Genomic DNA, 23,099 nt, shown 5'->3' on the forward strand with positions numbered 1-23,099 from the left:
GCCCCCAGAGGGCCGGCACCCCTCCCTGGAGCGCAGCTGGTAACACAACTTCCTGCAGTGGGCCAGGTCTAGGTTAGGGCATCTGTCCTCACCTGGGGCCCAGATGTCAAAGATGGGAGATGCAGAGGCCGCGAAGAGTTAGGGTTGACTGGGCCAGCTCCTTCCCCGCAGCTGTTGGGGCATCCGCAGGGTTTGGGGCTGCCCAGCATGGAGGTGGGAGAGGTGGAGGATGAGACTAGGGGACCCAGTAGTCGGGGTGGGGGTGGGGGGAGGGGAGGCTTGTGGGATGTTCTTCCTGAGGGTCAGGTACAGTGTGGGTGCTCAGTGAAGCTGGTTTTCTTTCCTGTCCTCACCCTGTCACCTGCTGAGGGACCTAGGCTCAACACTCCAGATCCTTGAGTGGACTCCCCCCACACCATGCGCATCAAGGCATCGGCCAGTCTGGCTGGCTGCCCAGCAGAGCGCAGGTCACGATTCTGGAGAATGCTGAAGGAAGCTTTCTGGGCCCAGTCCCCTGCCACCACCAAGACCCACACCCTTGCGTGGGATTATGGCTGAGGCATGTCTGCCCCAGCCCTGTCTGAACCCTGGAAGAGGGGGCCAGGCTCCCCTGCAGGCACTCTGGGCCACCCAAGGGGCTGTTGGGTGTTGGGAGTGTGGCTGAGCAGACGTCTGGTGCTGGGAACCTGGGGTCTGAACCCTCTCACCAAGAACCCTCTCCCTCCACAGGTCATGCTGGGCCGGCATACCCCGCTGCTCACTCTGCTGGGGCTGCTCTTCCTGGGGTCCGGTGAGTTGCAAGGGTGAGGGGAGAGGGGAGGATGGGAGTTACTGAATTCAGGGAGACTGGGCAGCACCTCCCACACTCCGGGGCTTAGTCTACCCACATGCCAGGAGAGGGGTCTCATGTTCCCCAACCTCCATTCAGGACCACTCTCCTGAGACCCTCCCCCTGTCCATTCCTGCTCAGTCTCCTGACAACCCCCCCACCCCTGCCCTGCCGAGAGCTTAGCCCTGGATATAGCCTTGGTTTCACACCCCCTGTTCTTTCCTTTGGTCCCCCCTCAACCCACTGCCCTGTGCCTCCAAGTCCCGCACGTGCACCGCAAATGCCCACGTCTGCCCCTCACTGCCCTGCGCCTCATTGGATGCCCTCTGTGCTTCCGGTGTCTCTGGTAGAACAGCTACCAGCACCTTAGCTCACCGTACCCAGGACAGAGCTTCAGTGCTGGACCCCAACACCTGCGCCCCCTCTCTCCCTGGCACAAGCATCACCCATGCCCCCCAGCTCCTCTTCAGACCTCACGCCTGCATCTACCTCATTAGTACGTGCTGCACACCCTGCCACCCGCCCCGGAATCCTACGACTTCCCTTACAACCCCCTATGAGTGTGCCTACCCACTGCCATCTGTCCCCGACAGCTGCAGCGCCCCTGGGTGTCCTCCCAGCAGCCAGCGGGACCCTCTTGGAAGCACAGATACCATTGAGAATAGTCCTGCCAGACTGCTTAGAGCCCTGAGTCTCCCAGAATCCCACTCAAGAGCTTCGTCCAGCCCCCTGGCCAGCTCCCTTTGTCCTCACGGAGACCTGCCTACCTGCTGCTGTTTCTGCTCTCCACCAGCTTCTCACACTCCCCACTGTGCCCACCTCTGTCCTTTGCTGCAGACGAGTTCATGAATATCTGTTGAGATGTCCAAGTCCCCTATCTGTGACAGTGGGGCAGTCAGCTTGGCTGGGGATGGGTGTGGGGAGAGACTGTCCTCCTGCCTCCTTCTCCAATTCAGCATGAACTTGGGCCAGGCCTGTGACCCCCTGCTCCACGCCCCCTCGCCCCAGTCTCTCCCCAGGAGTGCACCAAGTACAAGGCTAGCACCTGCCAGGAGTGTGTGCAGATGGGGCCCGGCTGCGCCTGGTGCCAAAAGCTGGTAAGAGCTGTGTGACTTGTGTGAATGATAAACACCCCTCTCCCATTGAGCACGCTCACAGCCACTGGGCCCCTCGGGGACTCTCCCTGAGTCCAGTAGCACTGTGTCGGCAAGACGCTGCTGCCCAGATGCCGTACAGCCTCCTGCTGTTAGTAACAGACGTTCTCACGGGACTTTTTTTTCCTTCTTTCTAATGTCTGTCTGTCTCTCATCATTATCTGTACATTCCACTTTTCTCTCTGGATGCATGGCTTACTGGTGTAGTCCTGTGGATTCTTTATTTTATGCAATACATGATCATTTTGGTTTTCAAATGTGTATATTCAGGATTGTATATCTCCCTCTTTTTTTTTTAAATCTTTTTATTGGGGCTTCTCCCTCTTTTCTATTTGCATCCTGTTCAACTCTTTATGTTTAACACAAAACGTGGCATTTTAAGTGCCCGATCCCATGATGTTATATTCCCTGTGCTGTGCAGCTGCCACCACTGTTGATTTCCAAAGTTTTTCATCCCCCCTACACACACACACACACACACACACACACACATACACGCAACTCAGTATCCTTTCAGCAGCAGAAACCCTGCCCCCCTTGCCCACCTCTGCTCTGCAGTGGTCTCCACACCTCTGCATTGTTTTAGATGTCTTAGGCAGCGGCTCTCAACCTGTGGGTCGCGACCCCTTTGGGGATTAAACGACTTTTTCACAGGGTCGCCCAATTCATCACAGTAGCAAAATGACAGTTATGAAGTGGCAATGAAAATAATATTATGGTTGGAGGGGTCACCACAGAATGAGGAACTGTATGAAAAGGCTGTGGCATTGGGAAGGTTGAGAACGACTGTCTTAGAGGATCATGGGATATTTGTCACTTGGTGACGAACTTCCTGTGCTCAGTAGGCTGTTTTCAAGGTCCATCTGTGTCATAGCACATGCCTGTGCCTAATTCTCTAAGGAGCACTGGTGGCATGGGGGGGTGACTCACTGGACTGTGGATAGCAAGGTCAGCAGTTCTAACCCACCAGCTGCTTCGTAAAGAGTTACAGGCTCTAAAACCCACCAGAGCAGTTTGACTCTGTCCTAGAGGATCGCGATGAGTTAGAATCAATTCAGTGGCAGTGAGTTTTTTTAATCATCGTTTCATCTTGATGCTTCAGTTGTTCTTGATAGGGCCTGTGGGAACCCCTCCGTGCTGGCTCCTGTGCCCCCACCTTGCTGCGAGCCTGCTCTTGCTTTCCGGAAGATCTCCCAGGCTCCTCTTGGACTTCCCCAGCCCGAGTGTTGGAATGAAACATTCTCCAAGGAATCTCTGTTCTTTTTCCTAAGAAACCTGTCTCCATACTTGCTCAGCCCACAGACAGCAGCCCAGGGCACGAGCCTACTCAGAGCCAAGGTGGGAAGGAGGTCCTGTGCCTGTACCCCGCTGTCTTTCCCGGAGGGCTGTAGCCAAGCCCGCGATGCAGCCCTCCAGTTACTCCCTCCACCCCTTCTCTTTGGAGAGGTTTCTTTTCTTTGGTCTAACTGGGTGAGGATTGCAGAGCAGATCGGCCTTCTACTCTGCAATTCACATACATTTTGTTTGATCTCACGCATGACAATCCCCCCATGGACCAGTCCTCAATCCCCCTCCCCCCTCCCCTGCCCTATGTATCCTGCCTCCAGTCCTCCTCCTTCCCTGACCCTTCTGGTCTTTGTCGTGGGGCACCTACCGCCCTTTGATCTCAAATGACTGCCTGTCCTAGGGTGTGTATGCCTCACAGTGCTATTGTTCCTTCAGTGACCTGTCATTTGGCTCAAGATTGAGGACGGGGTGAGTCCAGTTCTGGACATGGAGGGTGATGAAGAGCCGCAGTCCTGGGGGTTCCACCATCTCTATCTGACCAGAAAGCCTGGTCTTTTACTATGCTCTCGAGTTTTGTTCCACTTTTTTTAGGGGGGGTAAGGGGGGTGCAATTATTTCATTCCTTTGAAATCCCCAAACCAAAAACAACCCCACTGCCACTGAGTTGTTTCTGACTCGCACTGACCCGTGGGCAGCAATGGAGGCTGTACATCCGGAAAGGAGCAGACGCCTCTCTCCCATGGAGCGGTGGGTGGGTTCAAGCTCCCCTCCTCTCGGTTGGCAGCCCCGTGCCTCACCCCCGGCTCCACCAGAGCTCCCTATGTGGACCGTCATTAGCTTGATAAATGTTGGTGTGTATTGCGTTTTTTTCTCCCCCTTGCCCGTCTTTGTTGATTGTTTTGGAAAGGTTTAAGTGTTGGCCTCTTCTAGAAGTCAAAGCAGCTCAAAGAGACATACCCAGGAAGTGTCACCTCTCACTGCCCCCTCCGCACCCCTCTCACCAACTGTCGGTAACCAACCTCACCCTCTCCACGGGCGCTTATCTCTCCTGGGCTTCCTTTCTCTGGGTGAACAGATGCTTGTTTGTTGTCAGCTGCAGTGACTTGGCCCTGACTTTGGGGACATCATGCAGAAATAAAACTACGCCCTGCCTGGCCCTGCACCCTCCGTTGGGACTTAGACCCTCTTCATTCCTGAGGTTTTCATTGGCTGTCTTTTGGAAATCAGTCCCCAGGCTCTTCCCATCCAACCTTATTAGCATCCTTCCTAGCAACAAGCAAGCCTCCACGGAGAGGAGAGACGGGGCGGGCTGTGCATGAGGTGCAGGGGGCGGGAACCTAGCCTGGCCCTCGCTCACAGAAGGTGCATCTTCTGCCACTGAGCCACCCTGTGTATCTTTTCGCCTGTGTTTAGCAGGGCTGCTGGGTGGCACGACCAGCTAAGCACTCTACTCCTAACCAAATGGTTGGCAGTGTGAAGCCACCCAGCACCACCTCAGTGGGGCCACCGCCTTGAAGACTTCCTGATGGGCACACAGTCCTATTCTGCATGCTGGTCATTGTCATCAGACACAATCGGGTGGAGAACAACTAGCCACACGGACATGTTTGCCATCCCCTCCTTAAAGGGCCTGGGACCCACTGAGCACCCTTTCTTCATTCCTCCTGGCCCGTCCGGACCCAGGGGCTTCTATAAAGCCAAGTGGTCAAGAGGAAGGAGCCCTGGGTCCAGTACTCCACGCTTCCCTCTTGCCTCGGGGCCCCTTCGGTGAGGGGCTTGGCCAGCGATAGATTGCCCGGTAAGCAAGGTCAGTCCAGGCTTCCTTGTGCTTACTTACTAACTGTAGATGTCTGGGTTCCTCATCGCTGTCAGGGATTATCAACCTGAACAGAGGTTGGATTCTGTAGGAAGGTGCTGTGCGATTAGGAGAGACGGCTGTCAGACAGACCTACAGGCAGAATCTTGGGTCTGGTGAAAACAAAACAAAACATGAAATTGTTCCCTAAACACACAAAATCACCCCCATCAAGTTAACGCCAACTCATCATGACCCTATAGGACAGGGTGGACCTGTCCCTGCAGGTTTCAGAGACTGTAACTCCTTATGGGAGTCGCCTCATCTCTCTTCCCCTGAGCGACTGGTGGTTTCAAACTGCTGACCTTGCAGGTCGAAGTCCCCTGTGTAACCACTATGCCACCAGGGCTGAATGAGCACAGTAAAGCCCACGCTTACCTTGCTTGTTGGGTAAGCTGACCCAGGGTTGGCCCAGAGCTGCAGCCTCCAGGCAGCGATGGCCATTGCTACTGAGGCGGCACTTGCTTCCTGTGTGGCTGCGAGTTCCCCTTTGAATCGGCCGTGGGCAGCTGGGAGCAGCAGGAAATGGTCAGGAGAGGGAAGCATGGCCGTTCCGCGCAGAGTCTGTATGACCCCGGAGTCTTCTTTGAGTCAATAAGTCAGTTCTGTTGATGCAGACTCGTAGCACACCTGTAGGACAGGTGAGCACCGCCCCGGCGAGTTTCCAAGACCATGGCTGTTTATGAGAATAGAAAGCCCGTCTTTCGCCTGAGGAGCGGCTGGTGGTTTTGAACTGCCGGCCTTGCAGATCGCAGCCCACCACGTAACAACCACGCCCCCGCCAGGGCTGCTTCAGTTGGTCAGGGCCCGCCACTCTCGCGGCTTCATTCTGATGCTCAGATGGTTCCGGATTTGGCGGCTGGGAGGCCAAGTCCGTGTCATCTGGGAGCTGTGTGGGGAGGCCTGTCTGGGAGGCGGGTGTCTGTCTCTGTGTCCTGAGGGCAGCTGAAGGGGGGCACTACAATTGTGACATCCATGTTCTCTCTGCCCTCCGCCTGGGCCCCTCTGTCCCCCAGAACTTCACTGGGCGTGGGGAGCCCGACTCGGTTCGCTGTGACACCAGGGAGCAACTGCTACAGAAGGGCTGTGTGAATGATGACATCGTGGAACCCAGCAGCCTTGTGGAGGTCCAGAAGGACGAGGCCAGGGACCGTCAGCAGCTATCCCCGCAGAGAGTGACGCTTTACCTGAGACCAGGTAGGCTGTCCTTGGCAGGCAGGCTGGGCCCCCTGCTTCCTGCGTGTGTTGCTCCAGAGTCTGGCCAGGCTCCTCTAGTCCTGTCCCCCAGGTGGCTGGCTTGTGTTGGGAGGGGCGGCCAGGTGAAGCAGGAGGCTGGTCCTCGGTGCTCCTTCACCCCTGAGATGGAGGCCCACTGTGGTCCCACTCCATCTGCAGCCAGCGGCAGATTCTCCCTGCATGACAGAGGCAGGGCACTAGGCCCTTCTTCTTGGGCACTTCTAAGTGGGTCTGAACCACCAACCTTCAGATTAGGGGCCCCATACACCCAGGGTTTGGGACATACTTTTGCTACAAAGTCCATGAGGGGTGTAAGCTGGCCTCTGTGTCAGCAGCGTGACCTCGCAGCAGGGCCGTGGGGAAAGGGGACCTGGGACCCTGTGTCCGTCAAGATTGCAGCCAACGTAGACCTACGGAGAGGTTCTGCTCTGTGACGCATGGGGTCATCATGAGTGTCAGACTGGATCTGATGGCCGACAAGATTTTCTGGTGTGATGCCCAAAAAGTCAGTGCTGTTTTCCCATCACTCAAACCTCCCTGGGCACCTGTGTCTTACCTGCCACTCCTGTGCCACACTGGGATCGTAGGAGATGAGCTTGGAACTCCTGGAAGCTGGGCATCATGGCAGGATGCCCTGTGGCCGCGTGCCTGCCTGGAGGTCCCAGGGAGCGAGCCCCGGTCGGGCTCCATGAACCACGTCCCCCTGCCCTCTCCCTGGCAGGCCAGGCGGCCGTGTTCAATGTGACCTTCCGGCGGGCCAAGGGCTACCCCATCGACCTGTACTACCTGATGGACCTGTCCTACTCCATGCTCGACGACCTCATCAACGTCAAGAAGCTGGGCGGAGACCTGCTCAGGGCCCTCAACGAGATCACCGAGTCGGGCCGAATCGGTGAGGTGGGGCAGGCAGGGCACACGGGTTCAGGCCTTCCCCAGTCCCACCACCCCACCCCACGTCCACAAATCCATCTTTCCTATGGGGGAAGGGGAGTCCTGGGCGACCCCGACGCCCAGTGCCCACATCCTGAGACTTGCTGGCATGGTCCAGCCCCTCCACATGCTCTATGCTCTCCCCTCCCCTCGATGGATCTTTGACATTGCTGAAGGATGCGGGTTTCCCATGCGATCAAAACATGATAGGATACCAAAGCGTGTCAGTTGCAAAGCAGTCGCAGAGGTAGAGAGTCACGACAAGTCCTGAGTAGCCCCGCGGGAACCAGCCCCGTCGGGAGACAGGGACGATGCACACACGGTGTCGCACAGGCATCCCAGCCAGGTGCCTGACCAACCAGTGTGCGTGCAGATCCCCCTCCCCCTGTGCTCACACACCAGCACACACTCCATCATGCGTTCCCTCCTGCCCTTCTCAGCCCACCTCCACCTGACGGGACATTCTCCCAGCCTGCCTCACACCACACCTCCCTGACCTGCACCCCGCAGCCGTGTCCTCTCACACCGTGTCCTCTCACACCATGTCCTCCCACACCAAGTGTCCCTTCTCACACCTCGCCCTTTTCCCACTGTGCGCCCTTCAGGCTTTGGTTCTTTCGTGGACAAGACAGTGCTGCCCTTTGTGAACACGCACCCTGAGAAGCTGAAGAACCCGTGTCCCAACAAGGAGAAGGAGTGCCAGTCCCCGTTCTCCTTCCGGCACGTCCTAAAGCTAACCAACAACTCCAACCAGTTTCAGACGGAGGTCGGGAAGCAACTGATTTCTGGGAACCTGGACGCCCCTGAGGGTGGCCTCGATGCCATGATGCAGGTGGCAGTCTGCCCGGTAAGCACCCCGACTCTGGTGTCTGCTCCACCTACCTGGGAGCCTTGGGGGTGATGCAGGCTGCTCATATGCCCTCTCCAGTGTGGGAGTGTCCTAGGACCCTTGAGCCCCCACCCCCTGTGGTCTTGCTGGGGTCAGTGCTCATTTTGTATGGACAATATTTCCTAGGTCATAAACACACGCATGTGTATTCTTTCTACACGCTGCTTCTGCTCTGGGGTTATTTTCTCCAGATGTATTGCAGGGTCTGCAATGTTGAGCGATAAGGAAGCTGTAGGCGCCCTGGTAGCACAGCGAGGCTGGGCAGGGCTGTTCTCCGCAAAACCACCAGTTCGAAACTGCCAGCCGCTCCTCGGGTGGAAGAGGAGGTTTCTACTCCTGGCAAGAGTTGCAGTCCTTGAAACCCACAGGGCGGCTCTACCCCATCCTATAGGGTCGCTATGAGTCAGCATTGCCTCGGTGGCAGTGAGTCTCTGAAGGAGGACATATCTTTTCTCCAAACGTGACCATGCACGTCAGTGTCCCTCACCCTCACAGGGCTCCCTGGTTGGCAGCATGTCTGTGGTCTAGACAGGCATTACTGAAGGGTCGTTCAGGAGCAGCCTGGTGGGCTGGCTCACTCTCTGGTTCTCCTGCCTGGGAAACCAGGCCTGGGAAGGGGATCGGTGCAGGCTGGAGGGCCAAGCCTGGGAGACTGAGTCAGGCCGCGGCTCTCTCCGCCAGGAGGAAATCGGCTGGCGCAACGTCACACGCCTGCTGGTGTACACCACTGACGACGGCTTCCACATTGCGGGGGACGGGAAGCTGGGTGCCATCCTGACCCCCAACGACGGCCACTGCCACCTGGAGGACAACCTGTATAAAAGGAGCAACGAGTTTGTAAGTCCTTGTCTCGCTGGGTCTTTGGCGCTGTCTGACCAGATGCGCCACCGGCCTGGCGCAGGGCAGCAGCAAAAGGAGAGGCCTTCCGAGGGGCCTCCCACACCCTTAGTCGCTCTGCGCCTGGGCGGGGGCCTCGGGGAAGAGGAGGGCCAGGGTGATGGTGGGGTCTTCGCAGTAGCCTGGTAGCCTGTGCCCCTGTGCTCTGCAGAGGGAGGTACATGAACGGGGCGCCCCCAGGCGCCTGGAGCTAGGCGTCAGGGTCACTGCATGAGAATCCTTCCCTCCCAGGAGAGACCAGGTGTCTGTGAACGCTCTGGTGTGGGGGGGCGCAGGCATCCCCCAACCCCGATGCCCTCACCCTACACTGAAAGTCCCTGTGGTTAGTGGATTCCATGCTGCAAATTGGCCTGCATGCTAAGATGCATTTGCAAGGACCCCCAGTTCCACAGTGGTGCCACTCCCGGGTCACTCGTTTGTGCTCAGAGCAATCAGAACTTAGGGGCTCCTGTTGCCCCTGGCTGAGGGTGAACAAGCTTTCCACGGTGTGTTAGCCCAGGAAGACTAGAGAAACAAATTCATAGAGACACATTATGTGTATAAGAAAAAGCTTTAGATTCAAAAGCAATTGAATATTGAGAAAACATCCCAGCCCAGTCCAGATCAAGTCCATAAGTCTGATATTAGCCCGTATGTCCAATACCAATCTATAAAGGCCTCTTCAGACTCACAAAATACATGCAATGACACCGAATGCAGGAAGATCACAGGCCAGTGGGTGGGAAGTCTTGTGGATCCAGTGGCATTGTAAGCATCGCAGTACTGGCAGGGGTCTCCATGTGGTTCCTTCAGCTCAGAAACTGACTGCCTCAGGGTAGCTTCTTGTGGCTTCTTATCAGAAATGTCTCGAAGGGAGTGAGCAGAGAGAGTGTGTCTCCCGCCTCCAAGGAGGAATATTGGAGCTCCCAAAATCCTCAGGAGAAGGCCATGAGGCCTCATTCGCTATCACCTGACTGACAGACTAGACTCCACCCTTTCACTCTTCATCCCTTCAAATTGACCAACGATTATATAACAACCACAGCTGGTAAACAGCCGAGCCCTGCGCACGCAGCCGGCTTGGGGCCACACTGGGCTGGTCACCTTGGGGTGCTTTACATTGGTGACTTTTCACCACCTCGGGGTGGTGTCCGGGGATGGATTCAGAGTACAGAGAGCTGTGAGGTGCCTGCCGCCGGCAGGAAACACTGCAAGGTTTAGATGCGCCCGGTCCTGGCCCAGATTCCAGGGCTGCTGGCAGGAATTCAAGGGATCAGCATCCCGTCTCACGTAGAGCGCAAACCCCACAGAAAACAAGGCCACCTGCCAGGCTGTGCTGCCCCACCAGCCACGGCGCCTGTGTAGCTCACCGGGCATGTGTGGAGACCGTAGAGGGCCAATGACTACTGGGGGCAGCGGCGAACCCGAGGCTCCACCATCCCAGAAGCCTCTGCTCTGGGTGCTGCAGAGCTGGTTCCAAGCATCTTCACCTGGGGCCCTGCGTGTGGACTAGGGGTGGGGGCAGTGGGGAGACTTGAGAGGTCCCTGAACGCACAAAGAAAGCAATTCAGCCCCACATGGTGTGGATGGGACCCAAGCTCCTGACCTCGATAAAAGTTGAATGAAGGGGTCCCCTGACACCTCACTCAGACGGGCGTCTCCTCACAGCAGTGTGACTGTCGCTCAATCCGGTTTGTACTGTGATTGAGACACGCGGTAGAATTCTGAATAGTTGCCAAATTGTGGCCACGTGATTGGTCTGGCTCCATGACCTTCTTTAAAGGTGTGCCAGGGGGTGTAGAGGTTACGCTTTGGGCACGGCCGGCAGTTCAAAACCACCAGCAGCTGTGAGGGAGACAGTCCGGGCGTTCTACTCCGGTCAACGGTTACGTCTCAGAAACCCATAGGGCGGCGCTAGGAGTCAGCACTGACTCAGTGGCAGAGAGAGGTGGCCGACGACGGGCCAAGTGCTGGGCTAGAGAAAGGCCGGCGATCCCAACCGACCAGCTCCTCCTCCCACACAGATGGCAGCGTAGGAGGCCCCGGAACTAGTTCTCCTCCGTCACACGGGGTCGCTGTGAGTCGGCATCCACTCACAGCATACAGCCCCGGGCTGTCTCTCTTTACTTTCTGCATTTGTGAACATTGCCGATGGCGTACAACCCCCGTCGACTCTGCATCTTTCTTGAACATTATTTCACCGCACACGGAAGGGCTGTTGCTGACCCCCTCTGGGTCCTGGCAAAAGCAACGCAGGCTCCCAAAGGTCGTGTCCCCCTCCCCTCGGGCCGTCTAACCGGGCATCTCGCCCCTCCAGGACTACCCGTCCGTGGGCCAGCTGGCACACAAACTGGCCGAGAACAACATCCAGCCCATCTTTGCCGTGACCAAGAATATGGTGCCAACATATGAGGTAAGCGGAGCCAGGCATCTTGGGCAGCACGGGCAAGAGTTGGTCATTTCAGGGGAGTGATGGCAATACCCAGTGTGACCACGGCCTGAGCCCCACTTCCGCCTATGGGGGGTGTCGGCCTGGCTGGCGTCCCCCGTGTTCCGGTGACGACTTTTGCAACTAAGGAGCCTGGAGCTTCCTTATTGGTGGCACAACATCCACATGTGGATAAAGGAAGGATGTGTCCCCATGCTTGAAATGTGGTCACAGCCACACCTAGTGCTTGTCCGAATATCAGCTGAGATACGTCCCTTTAGACCAGAGGTTCTCAACCTGTGGGCCGCGACCCCTTTGGGGGTCAAACAACCCTTTCACGGGGGCCTCCTGATTCATCACAGTAGCAAAATGACAGTGATGAAGTAGCAACGGCAATAATGTTATGCTTGGAGGGTCCACTGCCACATGAGGAAATGTATGAAAGGGTCGCTACGTGAGGAAGGTTGACAACCACTGCTTTAGACTATATTTTAGAGTAGCAAGTCGTTTAGACTGACAAGTCAGCCTTTTACAAATGTAGGGCACTTTCTTCTTTTATAAGGCGCCCCAGTGGTGTCTCGGTGACGAGGTGGGCTGGTGACGGCCAGGTCAGCAATGAGAAGCCGTCAGCCGTTCCTCAGGAGAGAAACGGGGGCCGTTCTCTCTCCTACAGGGTCGCTGAGACTCGGAATCGGCTCAATGGCAGCAAGGTGCTTCCTGCCGCCCCTGCCCTTATATATACATATACATTTGGATGGAAACATCTTTCAGGAAGCCCTGGTGGTGCTGGGGTTCATAGGTTGGCAATGATGAGTCTACCCACCCCGTGGTTCCGCAAGAGCCCTGTTGGTGTGGTGCGCTACGGCATGCAGCTGCTAACCTGGAGGTTAGCAGTTCTAAACTACCAGCCACTCTGCGGGAGGCAAACAAGGCTTTCTAGTCCCATCCAGAGCAACGGCCTCAGAAACCCACGGGAGCAGCTCTATCCTGCCCTCTCTCAAGAGTCGCTATGAGTCAGAACTAACTCGATCGACGGCCAGGGTTTATTTGTTGGGGTTTTTTTTAGTGGCTCCATGGGAGAAAGACCTTGTGACCTGCTTCCCTAAAAGTCACAGCCTGGAACACTCTCTGAGGCCTCTCTGCACACACGGGGCTGCCCTGACCCCAAGGCACCCCACCACAAAGACACGGGCTCTGTGCAGAAACGTCCCCCGTCTTGGCAACGGTGGGCTGTTGAATTTCACGAAGGGGATGATCGTGAGGTCAAGAGTGGCCATGGGCCCTCCCTGCCGCCACCGTCCCCTCCCAGGGACACTACCGAGTGGGTGCACCAAGAGCTCTTCCTTCTTCCATTCAGCCTGGACTCAGGTTACTGCTGTGCTCTTGCCATTCTTTCCTGGGCGAAGCATTGGGTGGCTCATCACAAGATTGCCTGCTCAAACCCACCAGCCGGTCCACGGGGGAAAGATGAGGCTGCCTGCGCTTGTCAACGGTTAGATGGCCTCAGAAACCCCTGGGGGCTTGGAGTTGGAACCTCCTCACTGGCAGTGGGTTTGGGTAGAGCCTGCCACGCTCGTGGGAGCTACTCCTCCCTCTTGGCTGGTGCTGCTGTGGCTGCTGGGGACTGTGGTCGGACTGTCAGACCCCTTTCCTGTGTGACTCCGTGATAATGACGTCTCTGAGTGATGCTGCTGGAACGGACGCCCAGGCAGGTGTGCGGAGAGGAAGGCGGGGGGCTGCTCCCATGGCTGGCCAGGGGCGATCTGCCTTTTAGAGTGTCCTGAGCTCCCTATCCTGGAAGTGTCACCAGGTTCCCTGGTACTGGCCTGCCCCGTGTCACATGGTTGATCTTAGCATTGTGAGAAACAGATGTGTGTGTATTAAGGTGCTCGGAACGCGGCTCTTCTGGCCGGTTTCCTACCCTGCTCTATTAGCCCAGGCCCTGGGGCTAGCACACCTACGCATCCATGGAGGGCAGCACTATCCAGTGGTAGCTTCTGTGCCTGGTGACATCACGCCGGTGGTTTGAAGCCTATCGGGGTGGGAGCATTGATCCCAGGACAATGAGCAGAAGTTGCACCACGGGGGTGTTCCTTCCCGGGAGCTGGAGGTTGAACTTTCTTGAACAGCGTGCTCACTATTGCCGAACACAGGCTGCCTCAGCGAAATAAAATTACACGGTGGAGGTTTTCTGGGCTACCGCCCTCGGGGTGTCGTGGAGCCTGGTGGGTGCTGAGGGGTGCTCAGTGCCATGTGTTGGGTCCCCCTGTCTAACAGAAGCTTACGGAGATCATCCCTAAGTCGGCAGTGGGAGAACTCTCCGACGACTCCAGCAACGTGGTCCAGCTCATCAAGAATGCTTACAATGTGAGTCTCCCCCAGCACTAGCTGGGCTCGCCCCGAACTGTGAGCTGGAGCCGGAGCCCTGGGAGTAGTGTGCCGGTCAGGAGGTGGTGGCCTGGACAGGGAGCCCAGCTGTCTTGTTAGGCCGGCAGCATCTTCTGCCGCCAGCCCCTGCACCATCAGGCTGACCGAGTCTCGCGCCTCAGTTCCCCAGCCCCATCCTGGATGTGCAGAGGTGCCCCGCCATCACCTGTATCCAAAGCAGGAGCTCCCAGCTACACCCATGCTCTGAGGAAGCCTGAGACACCACGCAGGACGGGGGCTCCAGAGAGCTCTGGACCACTTGCCGGAAGAAGGCTCCCCTCTGTCCCCCTTCCTCTCTGCTTGTCTCTCATTCATGCACACTGAGCAGCTCCTGCCCTGGGACAGGCACTTGGGGACTCAGCGTGAGGGCTGGGGTGGAGCCGGATCCCATAAGGCTCAAGCTGGTCTCCTCAGCTGACCTGGAAGCCCTTGAGGGCAGGATTGTGGTGCTGGTGCCTCCCCTGTCCCTCCAACAGCAGGGTCTTCATCCCGCCTCTCCCCACAGAAACTCTCCTCCAGAGTGGTCCTGGAACACAGCGCGCTCCCCGACACCCTGAGCGTCACCTATGACTCCTTCTGCAGCAAAGGCGTCCCACAACTGGACCACTTCCGAGGGGACTGTGACGGCGTGCAGATCAACGTCCCGGTGAGTGCGGCCATCGGCGCTCACCGTGGTGCCCTCCAGTGCATCCTCAGGGCCAACATCCTGGAGGGGACGGTCCACTGCGTCTTCTAAGGGGCCTCGTGAGTGTGCAGGATCAAGAGCAGGGGGCCCACTGAGGCTTCTCTCTGATGAGGCCAAAAATAAGCATGTGTAGATTTATGTCAGGAGACCCTGGGTGGCACAAACGGTTAACCACTCGACTCCTAGTCAAAAGGTTGGCAGTTCGAACCCACCCAGTCGTGGGCGGCTCAGAAAGAGGCCCCAGAGCCGTTCATTGCTGTCTGCAGGGCCCACTAGGAGACTGAGTCAACTCCATAGCCAACACTGACCACATGCCTTAGATGCTGAAGGGGTGGCATGGGCACCAGCACATGTCTATTTATTAGTTCAAATGAGTTGCCTCCCGAATCTCAGAAAACCAGTGGTGTGTAGACTGACAGTTCACTGTGGTGACAGCACCCTCTGGTGTCAGGCCGCAGCATAACCGCTGGGCAACGGAGCGCTTGTCAATCACTGTCAACATTTTTTTACCCTGGTTGTTTCGGCTTGTCTTCCTTCCTTCCTTCCTTCCTTCCTTCCTTCCTTCCTTCCTTCCTTCCTTCCTTCCTTCTTTCCTTCCTTCCTTCCTTCCTTTCTTCCCTCCCTCCCTCCATTTCTCTCTCTCTTTCTCTCTTGCTTTCTAAAACAATGAGCCATAGGTCACACAATTGATAACAATAGGTATAGGATTTTTCCTAATATTTTATAACTAAATTTATTATGCCCACAGCAATTTGAATGTTCCCATTGCTTACTGTGGGAAAGACTTGCTTTAATTAAATGTTTGGCTAGGCCATCGAAATGCCCCCAGCTATGTTACTGCCAAACAATTGTGTGCACATTTTCACTGAAATGGTTTCCCTCATTCTGGGCCACCTATGTGGGGATTGGCTCAAGTTTCTTATAATGTTCGGTAGGGGGGGTGGTTCTGCACATTTTGATTGGTTCCACCCCACCCGCACCTCTTTGTGTAACTCTGATGTGCTACATGAGAAGTTATCTAGATTTATCTTACACACGGCTTGCTCCTGACTCCCTCGTGCTCCCTGAGATCCGGGACCAACCTCCACGGTGACTGTGGAATGTGGGTAGTGGGCTGTCGGTTCTGTGCCTGCCAGCAGATGTCCCGGTCACCATTTGAGGTTTGGGAGCCCTAGTGCTATAGTGGTTATTTGACTACAAGGTCAGCAGTTTGAAACCATAGCTGTTCCACAAGGAGAAAGACAAGGCCTTCTACCTCCAAACCCCCCTGCCATCAAGTGGAGGCAACTCACAGCAACCCCATGTCTGCTTCCCAAGGCTGTCCATCTTTGCAGGAGCAGACAGCCTCGGCCTTCTCCCTCGGAGAGGACGATGGGCTTGAACCACCAACCTTCCAGCTGCCAGGCGAACACTTACCTTTCCAGCACCATCGGGGCTGCTCACAGCATGTTAAACTCATTCACACGTGTCTCTACATACAGAGGGAGGGAGAAAGACCGGGCTTTAGACTTCTGGACAGGGTCAATCACGGAAACCCACGGGGAATGTTCTTCCCTGGCTTTTACGGTCACCAGGAGTCAAAATGGACTCCGGGCAGCGAGTTTACAGATCTTGATAGGAAGCAGGGGTATGTCGGATCATCGCTGGACTACAAACCATAAGATCTGCAGTTCAAACCCCCCAATTGCTCTTGGAGAGAAAGATGAGGCTGTCTGCTCCAGAGAAGATTGACAGCCTCCTTGGAAACACTGGACAGACTTGCTATGACTATGAATCAAAATGGACTTGACAGCAGTGGGGTTTACCTACCTATCTACCTACTTACCTGTCTACATATGTAGTTATCTATACATTCTTCCTTTGAATCGTGCATAATGGTAAATAAAGATATATGCTTCCTCTCCAGAAACCTCTCTCAGGCTAACCCTGCAAAGGACTCTGGTCCCTGCTGTGGACTCTGCCTCCCAGATCCCAGGTTTCCACCTCTCATTCTCCTTCCTGTCTCTCATCCCACACACCCTGTGCCCACAGCCACTGGGCTCATTTCTCACAAGTCCCCTCCCCTGTGCCAGCCTGGCCCCTGCCAGGTTGTTTGATGGAGTGAGAGGACAGAGAAAGGCGCTTTCTTGTATGAAGGCGTTTACCCTCTGGCTGACCTCTTCAGGAAGGGCCCAGCCAATGAAAAGCAGGGCGCTTAGAGACTGTGCAATATGCCCATGCTGTTGACAGAAGCAGGGTGCCCCCTATATGCCTGGGCTCATTGTTACCCAGCTGAGCTGTGACAGCCCAGCCTAGTCCCTGTGCCCAGCCGAGCAGGCTAGGGACTAGACAGATGGAACTGGCTTGTGGCTGGCAGCTGAGCCGTCTGTCTTGCCCCCCTCACTCTGGCCCCACAGATCACCTTCCAGGTGAAGGTCACAGCTAAGGAGTGCATCCAGGAGCAGTCCTTTGTGATCCGCTCACTGGGCTTCACAGACACGGTGACGGTGCTCGTACGCTCCCAGTGTGACTGCCGCTGCCTAGACACCAGCCCCAGCCAGAGCCTCTGCAGCGGCAAGGGTGTCTTGCAGTGTGGTGTCTGCAGGTGAGGGGGCCGGAGCAGGGGAGTTGGGGGGTCGGGGGAGCATGGGCCTGCCCCCAGGCTCTTGGTTTCCCAGGTGATTAGCCCTTCGGCAGATGGAAGGCCCAGGTCACCAGGGGGTGGCAGGCAGAGGACTCCGGGCCACCGGGGGTACATCTCAGAGGTCAGGAGGGGTGAGGAGAAGAGGCTGGGTGAGACATGTGTCCCTACTGGGTGCCTGGGCCTCAGGCAGGTCGCCTCCTTTCCCCTGCCCCATGGTCTCTAAAGACCCTTCTCTCTTTGGCCTCACCATTAAGCCAGTGCCGCTCGGCCAGAGAGCTTCCAGACAGATCATGGCCCCAGGACCTGGTCATGTCCACATCCCCCGCACCAGATACAGCTGGTTATGGGCAGGGGTCTGTCCAGTGGGCAGTTTAGGCAGATGTTGGCAGGCCCCTGCCATGGTGGACAAAGGCCTACTTATCTGGCTAGCTCACCAACTCAGATGGTGGAAGCTGCAGGGAGGGAGGGAGTCACCGCCAGGGAGCAGGCAGAAAACCAGACAAGCAGGGCCACGGAGGAAGGGCAGCGCCTCAGGGCTGGGGCTCCCAGAGCTGTGTTCATGCACGGTGCCCTTCATCTGGGGGAGAGCCAGCTGTCCCCCTGGCTCGGCCTGGCCACATGGCCCCGTGTGAATGTTCTCCAGCACCAGGCCCTTTCTCCCCCAGGTGTGAGCCCGGCTTCACCGGGAAGAACTGCGAGTGCAGGACGCGGGGACGCAGCAGCCAGGAGCTGGAGGGGAGCTGCCGGAAGGACAACAGTTCCGTGGTGTGCTCGGGGATGGGCGACTGCATCTGCGGGGAGTGCATCTGCCACCGGGCCGATGACCCCAAGAAGCAGATCTACGGCCGCTACTGTGACTGTGACACCTTCAGCTGCGAGCGATACGATGGGCAGATCTGTGGTGGCAAGGGTGGGTGCTCGAACCCGAGGGTGGGCCCTGCAGCTCCAAGGACCCCGCTCGGGGCCACGGTGGAGCTGCCCTCAGCCATGTGCAAAATGAACCTGGCTTAGAAGGCAGTCTTTCCAGCCCCTGTGCACGGGGAGGCAGTGATCGGGAGCCGGAAGGGGAGATACGGAGACTAGAGGCACAGCTACTTGGGCAGGCACGGCCGGGGGGTGGGGGGCTTCCAATAATAAGAATGCCATCTCTCACAGTGCTGGGGCAGGAACCCCAAGTCAGGGTTGGCTCCTTCTGAAGGTTCTGGAGGAGGGGCTTTGTTGGGCTACTCCAGTGTCTGTCTGGTGACTCCCCATCATCCTCGCCATCTCCAGTCTGTACCCCACCTTCCCATAGCCACCATCCCGATGTCCCCCTGCCCGCGTCTCTTCTCTTTTGTAAGGACAGCCCTCATAGACATCAAGACTCACCCTGCTCCTGCACAAAGGTGCCCTGGTGGCATAGAGCTAGGCTGCAACCCGCCTGACTGGCAGTTCAAAACCACCCGCGGCTCCTAGGGTGGAGCGTTCCAGTCCCAGAAGCTCCCAGGGGCAGTTCTACTCTGTGCTGTATCGACTCCGTGGCGGTCACTTTTTGTCTGTCTTTCGCTCCGTGTCACCTGATGGTAACTTAAGCAATACCATCTCAAAGACCGTATTTCCAGACACGGTACTAAGGGTTAGGATGAGAGCATCCATTCTGGAAGATACAGACAAATTGTCCCATGTGGTTGACCTCGTCTCTCCTGGCCTCTGCCCTGGTCTGTAAGGACCAGGACTCCTCATGGCGATGGACCCCACAGGGTCTGCAGCGAGGCACTCAGGGGAAGGCAACTTGGCGGTCACACAGCCCTGGTGAGGTCTGCGTAGGCAAGGGAGCCCATGCACAGGTGTGAAGGGCTGGCTGAGGGTGGTCCAGATGATAAGGTGGTAAACGGCCGTGCTTCTGGTGGGCGGTGGGGCCTGGTACCTTTGATGCTTTGGGCTTCTGGCTCAGCTCCAGGTGCAGTTACAGGGGTGTGGGGGAGAGCAGGACAGCAAGGGGAAGGCAGGCCTGCATGCCCCACCACCCTTGGTTTCCAGAAGCACCCAGACTGTAACACTGGGGAGGGTAAGGGCCCGGTGGTGCCCGTGTCAGGGCGGGCGGCCGAGGCATGGGGGGCAGGGGTCTGTGCAGTCTGTACTTCTGTGCAGCTCCTGGCCAGCAGGTGCAGGAGGCCTGAGTCCAGTCTCTGTTGTCTTGCAGAGAGGGGGGTCTGTGACTGCGGCAAGTGCATCTGCAATGAAAAATTCGAAGGCTCCGCCTGCCAGTGCAGCACCTCCATCCAAGGCTGCCTGAGCCAGCCGGGCGTCGTGTGCAACGGTCGGGGCAGGTGCCAGTGCAATCAGTGCCAGTGCGACACGGGTTACCAGACACTCCTCTGCCTGGAGTGCCCTGGCTGTCCCTCGCCCTGTAGCCGCTATGTGTGAGTGTGGAGTGGGCAGTGGGGGGACTGCCCTCTGAGCCCAGACGTCCCCTTCCCTGCACAGTCATCCTGTGGCTGCGTCCCTTCATCTCAAGCCAGGCATTGAGGGGGTGCGGGCCCTGTACATGCCCTCTCCCACGACACACACATTCCCACACCTGTGTACCTTCTCATAGACATTCATATGTATATAAGAGAGAGCTTTATAGAAAGAGGAATTACATATTAAGAAAACATCCCAGTCCAGTCCAGATCAAGTCCATAAGTCTAATATCAGCCCATATGTCCCATTCTAGTCCACGAATTCTTCTACAGACTCACGCAGCACATGCAATAATACCCAAAGCAGGAAGATCACAGGCCAGTGAATGGAAAGTCTTGTGGAAGCATTTCAACGCTGGCATGGGTCTCCACATGGCTCCTCCAGCTCCGGGGCTCTGGCTCCATCAGTAGTAGCTCCATGTGGCTTGTCAACAGGAATGTCAAGCAGAAAAAGTGTGGGTCCCACTTTCCTGCCACACACACGCATCCTTTGAGATAATCTTGTGCCCCCACCCCCACGGGCCCTTCTCAGCCAACGCATGCTCTGCATGCCGGTGCCAAGAACATACTCATGCAGAACCTGCATACACGTCACCTCCACATACTCCTCTCATACACCTAGGGCACACCTGCACACGCTCTTCCACCTCCACACCAACTGCCCCTCGTCCGGCCCGCAGCTCCTGCGCCGAGTGCCTGCGATTCAACAAGGGCCCCTACCAGAGGAACTGCAGCACGGCCTGCTCCAACCTGACGCTGCAAGAAGACGTGGTCCAGGGCCGGACCTGCAGGGAACTGGACTCCGAGGGCTGCTGGATAAGCTACACGATGAAGCAGCAGCACGGGAGAGAACGTTACCTTATCCATGTGAAGAACATCCAAGGTGAGGGGCGCCTCATCCCGGGCAGGAGTGACCTTTGTGCGGGCAAGCTGCCAGGCTGCGGGGGCGAGCTTTCCATCTCAATGTGGCTGGAGAGGGTAGCCCAGCAGTCAGCGGAGCCAGGATCCCCTTAGAGGCTTTGGTAAATGGAGGGGCTCCCACCTCAGTTCTGCAGCCAGCCCAATGGCTTTACAGGCTGATATAGCCCCTTGGCTCCACTGCCAGGTCAGATGCAGTGACATACACAACTATAGAGGGGACAGCTGGTGTCACAGGTCACCGTCCAGGGGGCTAGGGCACTCTCAGTCAGAAAGAAAGGAAGCAAATGCCCACAGCTGTGTCTGACACGACACGGGACAGCTGGGGAAGCTGTGGAGAGAGCTGGGGTCCTGGGGGGTCAGGAGTCTAAGGAGAAGCAGATTCCAGTGGAGGCCCAAGGTTGTGTGTGCAGGTCAGTGGGTACAGAACCCTCTTGGGCATGGAGCTGGGGCTCGCCGGCCTGTCCCCAGGGTTAACAGCCCTCTCCGGGTGACAGAGGTGGCCAGAGGCACTGCTAGCCTGGTGTTGCAAAGCCTTGGCTGCCTTGGCCACCTTGGCTAACCTCTGGAAGGATGCTAGGCCTCTGTGGAAGGGTCAGCATGACTGGGGCGCACACAGAAAAGCTGGTGACCAGGGCGAGGTGAATGGGGGCTGTCAGAGAATGACAGTGACCCTGCACATGGCCAGGGGTGACAGATGGGCCCTGAAGCCCCTAGCCCTACGCTCAGGCTGAGACCAGGCGCAGGTACCACAGGCACCCAGGGCGGGACCGCACCAGCCCTGCGCCTCCCTACCACTCACTCCTCCTCTGGGGACTCCTCCCCAGGGGGCGCAAGGCCACTCTCCCTACCCTGCCAGACAAGCTGTGCTGGGCCCCGGCCACCGCTGCCTCCGGGCTTCATCGACACCCATGGATGTCAGGCCAGGCTGTTCCGCAGGGCAGTGGTCTCCTCCAGCCTCTGCCAGGTCATCTGGTTTTGCTTGGGCGCGGGGCTTGCCCCTGAAGACCCTTCTCTCTTCACCCCACAAGGACTGTGATTTGGGATGATGGGGGGTCTAGCCTTGTCCCTGCTTTGCTTGTTCCTGGTGACCAGGATGTTGGCAAGGGCGGTGGGGCTGCACCCTGTCCCTGGAGAGTGTGGGGCAATGTGGACACTCCCAGGTGTGTGGGACTTATGCCTCGGTGGGCTTGTGCCTCCCCACAGAGTGTGTGCAGGGACCCAGGGTAGCCGCCATTGTGGGGGGCACAGTGGCCGGCATCGTGCTCATCGGAGTCCTCCTGCTGGTCATCTGGAAGGTGCTGACCCACGTGAGCGACCGCAGGGAGTTCAAGCGCTTCGAGAAGGAGAAGCTTAAGTCTCAATGGAACAACGTGAGTGCCGTCTCTTGGGGGCCAAGGGTGACAGACATACACACTGGGACGCCCGCTCCCTGTGCTTTTAACCATCTCACTCTGGAAGGCGTGGGGATCTGCCCTGCACCCCACCAGTAATACCTGCTGCCCCCTCTGGCTCCTCCCTCACAGTGCTTTCTTGGATATGGGCCCAGGCCTCCAGAGTCCAGGCACTAACCCTGCTCAACTCTCTCACCAGGATAACCCCCTCTTCAAGAGTGCCACCACCACGGTCATGAATCCCAAGTTTGCCGAGAACTAGGAGCAAGGCCTTCCGGAGCCACCAGATGGAACCGCCCCTCCAGTCAGGTCTCCTGTCGCACAGCCGCTGGGACTCCCACCCACCCACCCGGGACTCCCACCCACCCACCCCACCACGAGGCACAGCTCACGGCTCCCAGCCATTCCCACCCTCCGTGATCCAACAGTTACTTGCCTTGCTTTCTTTTTACCCCGACCCCCAAATCGCAGGTGTTCATAAACTCATCAAAACCGACAGCCTCCCCTTGCCAGCTTGGACAATTTGGGGAGGGGTGGGGTAGAGAGCTATAAAAGGAATCATGTCTGCCTTCTAAGGTTAGAGAGATGTTTTCTAGTTAGGACAAGGGCCTGACAAAGTGTGCACATTTATTTATATGAAAAGCCTATAAAATGTATAGAACGCCACTCCATGGATTATATTGTTCACCTGTACGGGTCAGAAAAGAAATAAACCTTCCATGAGGCATCTGAGAGCTGGGTTCTGTGCCCCCACCCCCACCCCGCCTCCTGGGGGGAGGACAGCTGGACGTGGAGTGGCTATTGCTCAGCCTGTTACACCGGGAGTGCGTCCTGGCCGGCGGGCAGTTGGGCGAGTGTCACCATCCTGATTGTCCGTTATCCTTCCACACTTGTTGGCGTGGGCACAGGTTTACACGGTGCTTCTCTGGTCTTACATTCTAAGCAGCTTTCCAGAAGCCACGGGATTGCACTGCACAAGGGCTGCTGCCAGGCCTGACCAGGGAGGAGCACCAGAAAACGGCTCTCTCCCCGCTTCCCTGCAGCAATCTGCTCCTGACTATCTTTTCATTATGATTAAATACTTGTATTGGGGATTCTTACATCTCTCATCACAATCCATACAT

At 57.1% G+C, this 23,099-nt stretch overlaps 1 protein-coding gene across 1 annotated transcript; it reads left to right on the top strand.

Annotated features, from left to right (window-relative positions):
- Positions 1 to 732: 732 nt before the first annotated feature.
- Positions 733 to 22,615, top strand: ITGB2 (integrin subunit beta 2). Its single transcript, XM_075543335.1, has 15 exons — positions 733 to 790; positions 1,838 to 1,926; positions 6,142 to 6,322; positions 7,083 to 7,253; positions 7,897 to 8,138; positions 8,862 to 9,017; positions 11,374 to 11,469; positions 13,762 to 13,851; positions 14,417 to 14,557; positions 16,993 to 17,180; positions 17,885 to 18,133; positions 19,406 to 19,621; positions 20,344 to 20,546; positions 21,788 to 21,954; positions 22,175 to 22,615. Exons 1-15 carry the CDS (start codon positions 733 to 735, stop codon positions 22,235 to 22,237), a joined length of 2,310 nt encoding a protein of 769 aa, XP_075399450.1. The 3' UTR covers positions 22,238 to 22,615.
- Positions 22,616 to 23,099: the final 484 nt, after the last annotated feature.

This window comes from Tenrec ecaudatus, chromosome 2 (assembly GCF_050624435.1).
Source record: "Tenrec ecaudatus isolate mTenEca1 chromosome 2, mTenEca1.hap1, whole genome shotgun sequence".
NCBI lineage: Eukaryota > Metazoa > Chordata > Mammalia > Afrosoricida > Tenrecidae > Tenrec > Tenrec ecaudatus.

Excerpts from the sequence above, each read along its gene's own strand:
- ITGB2 (XM_075543335.1), top strand. The coding sequence starts at position 733 with ATGCTGGGCCGGCATACCCCGCTGCTCACTCTGCTGGGGCTGCTCTTC. Across the intron at positions 8,139-8,861 it reads TGCAGGTGGCAGTCTGCCCG|GAGGAAATCGGCTGGCGCAA; the intron begins GTAAGCACCCCG and ends TCTCTCCGCCAG. Across the intron at positions 18,134-19,405 it reads ATCTGTGGTGGCAAGGGTGG|GGGGGTCTGTGACTGCGGCA; the intron begins GTGCTCGAACCC and ends TCTTGCAGAGAG.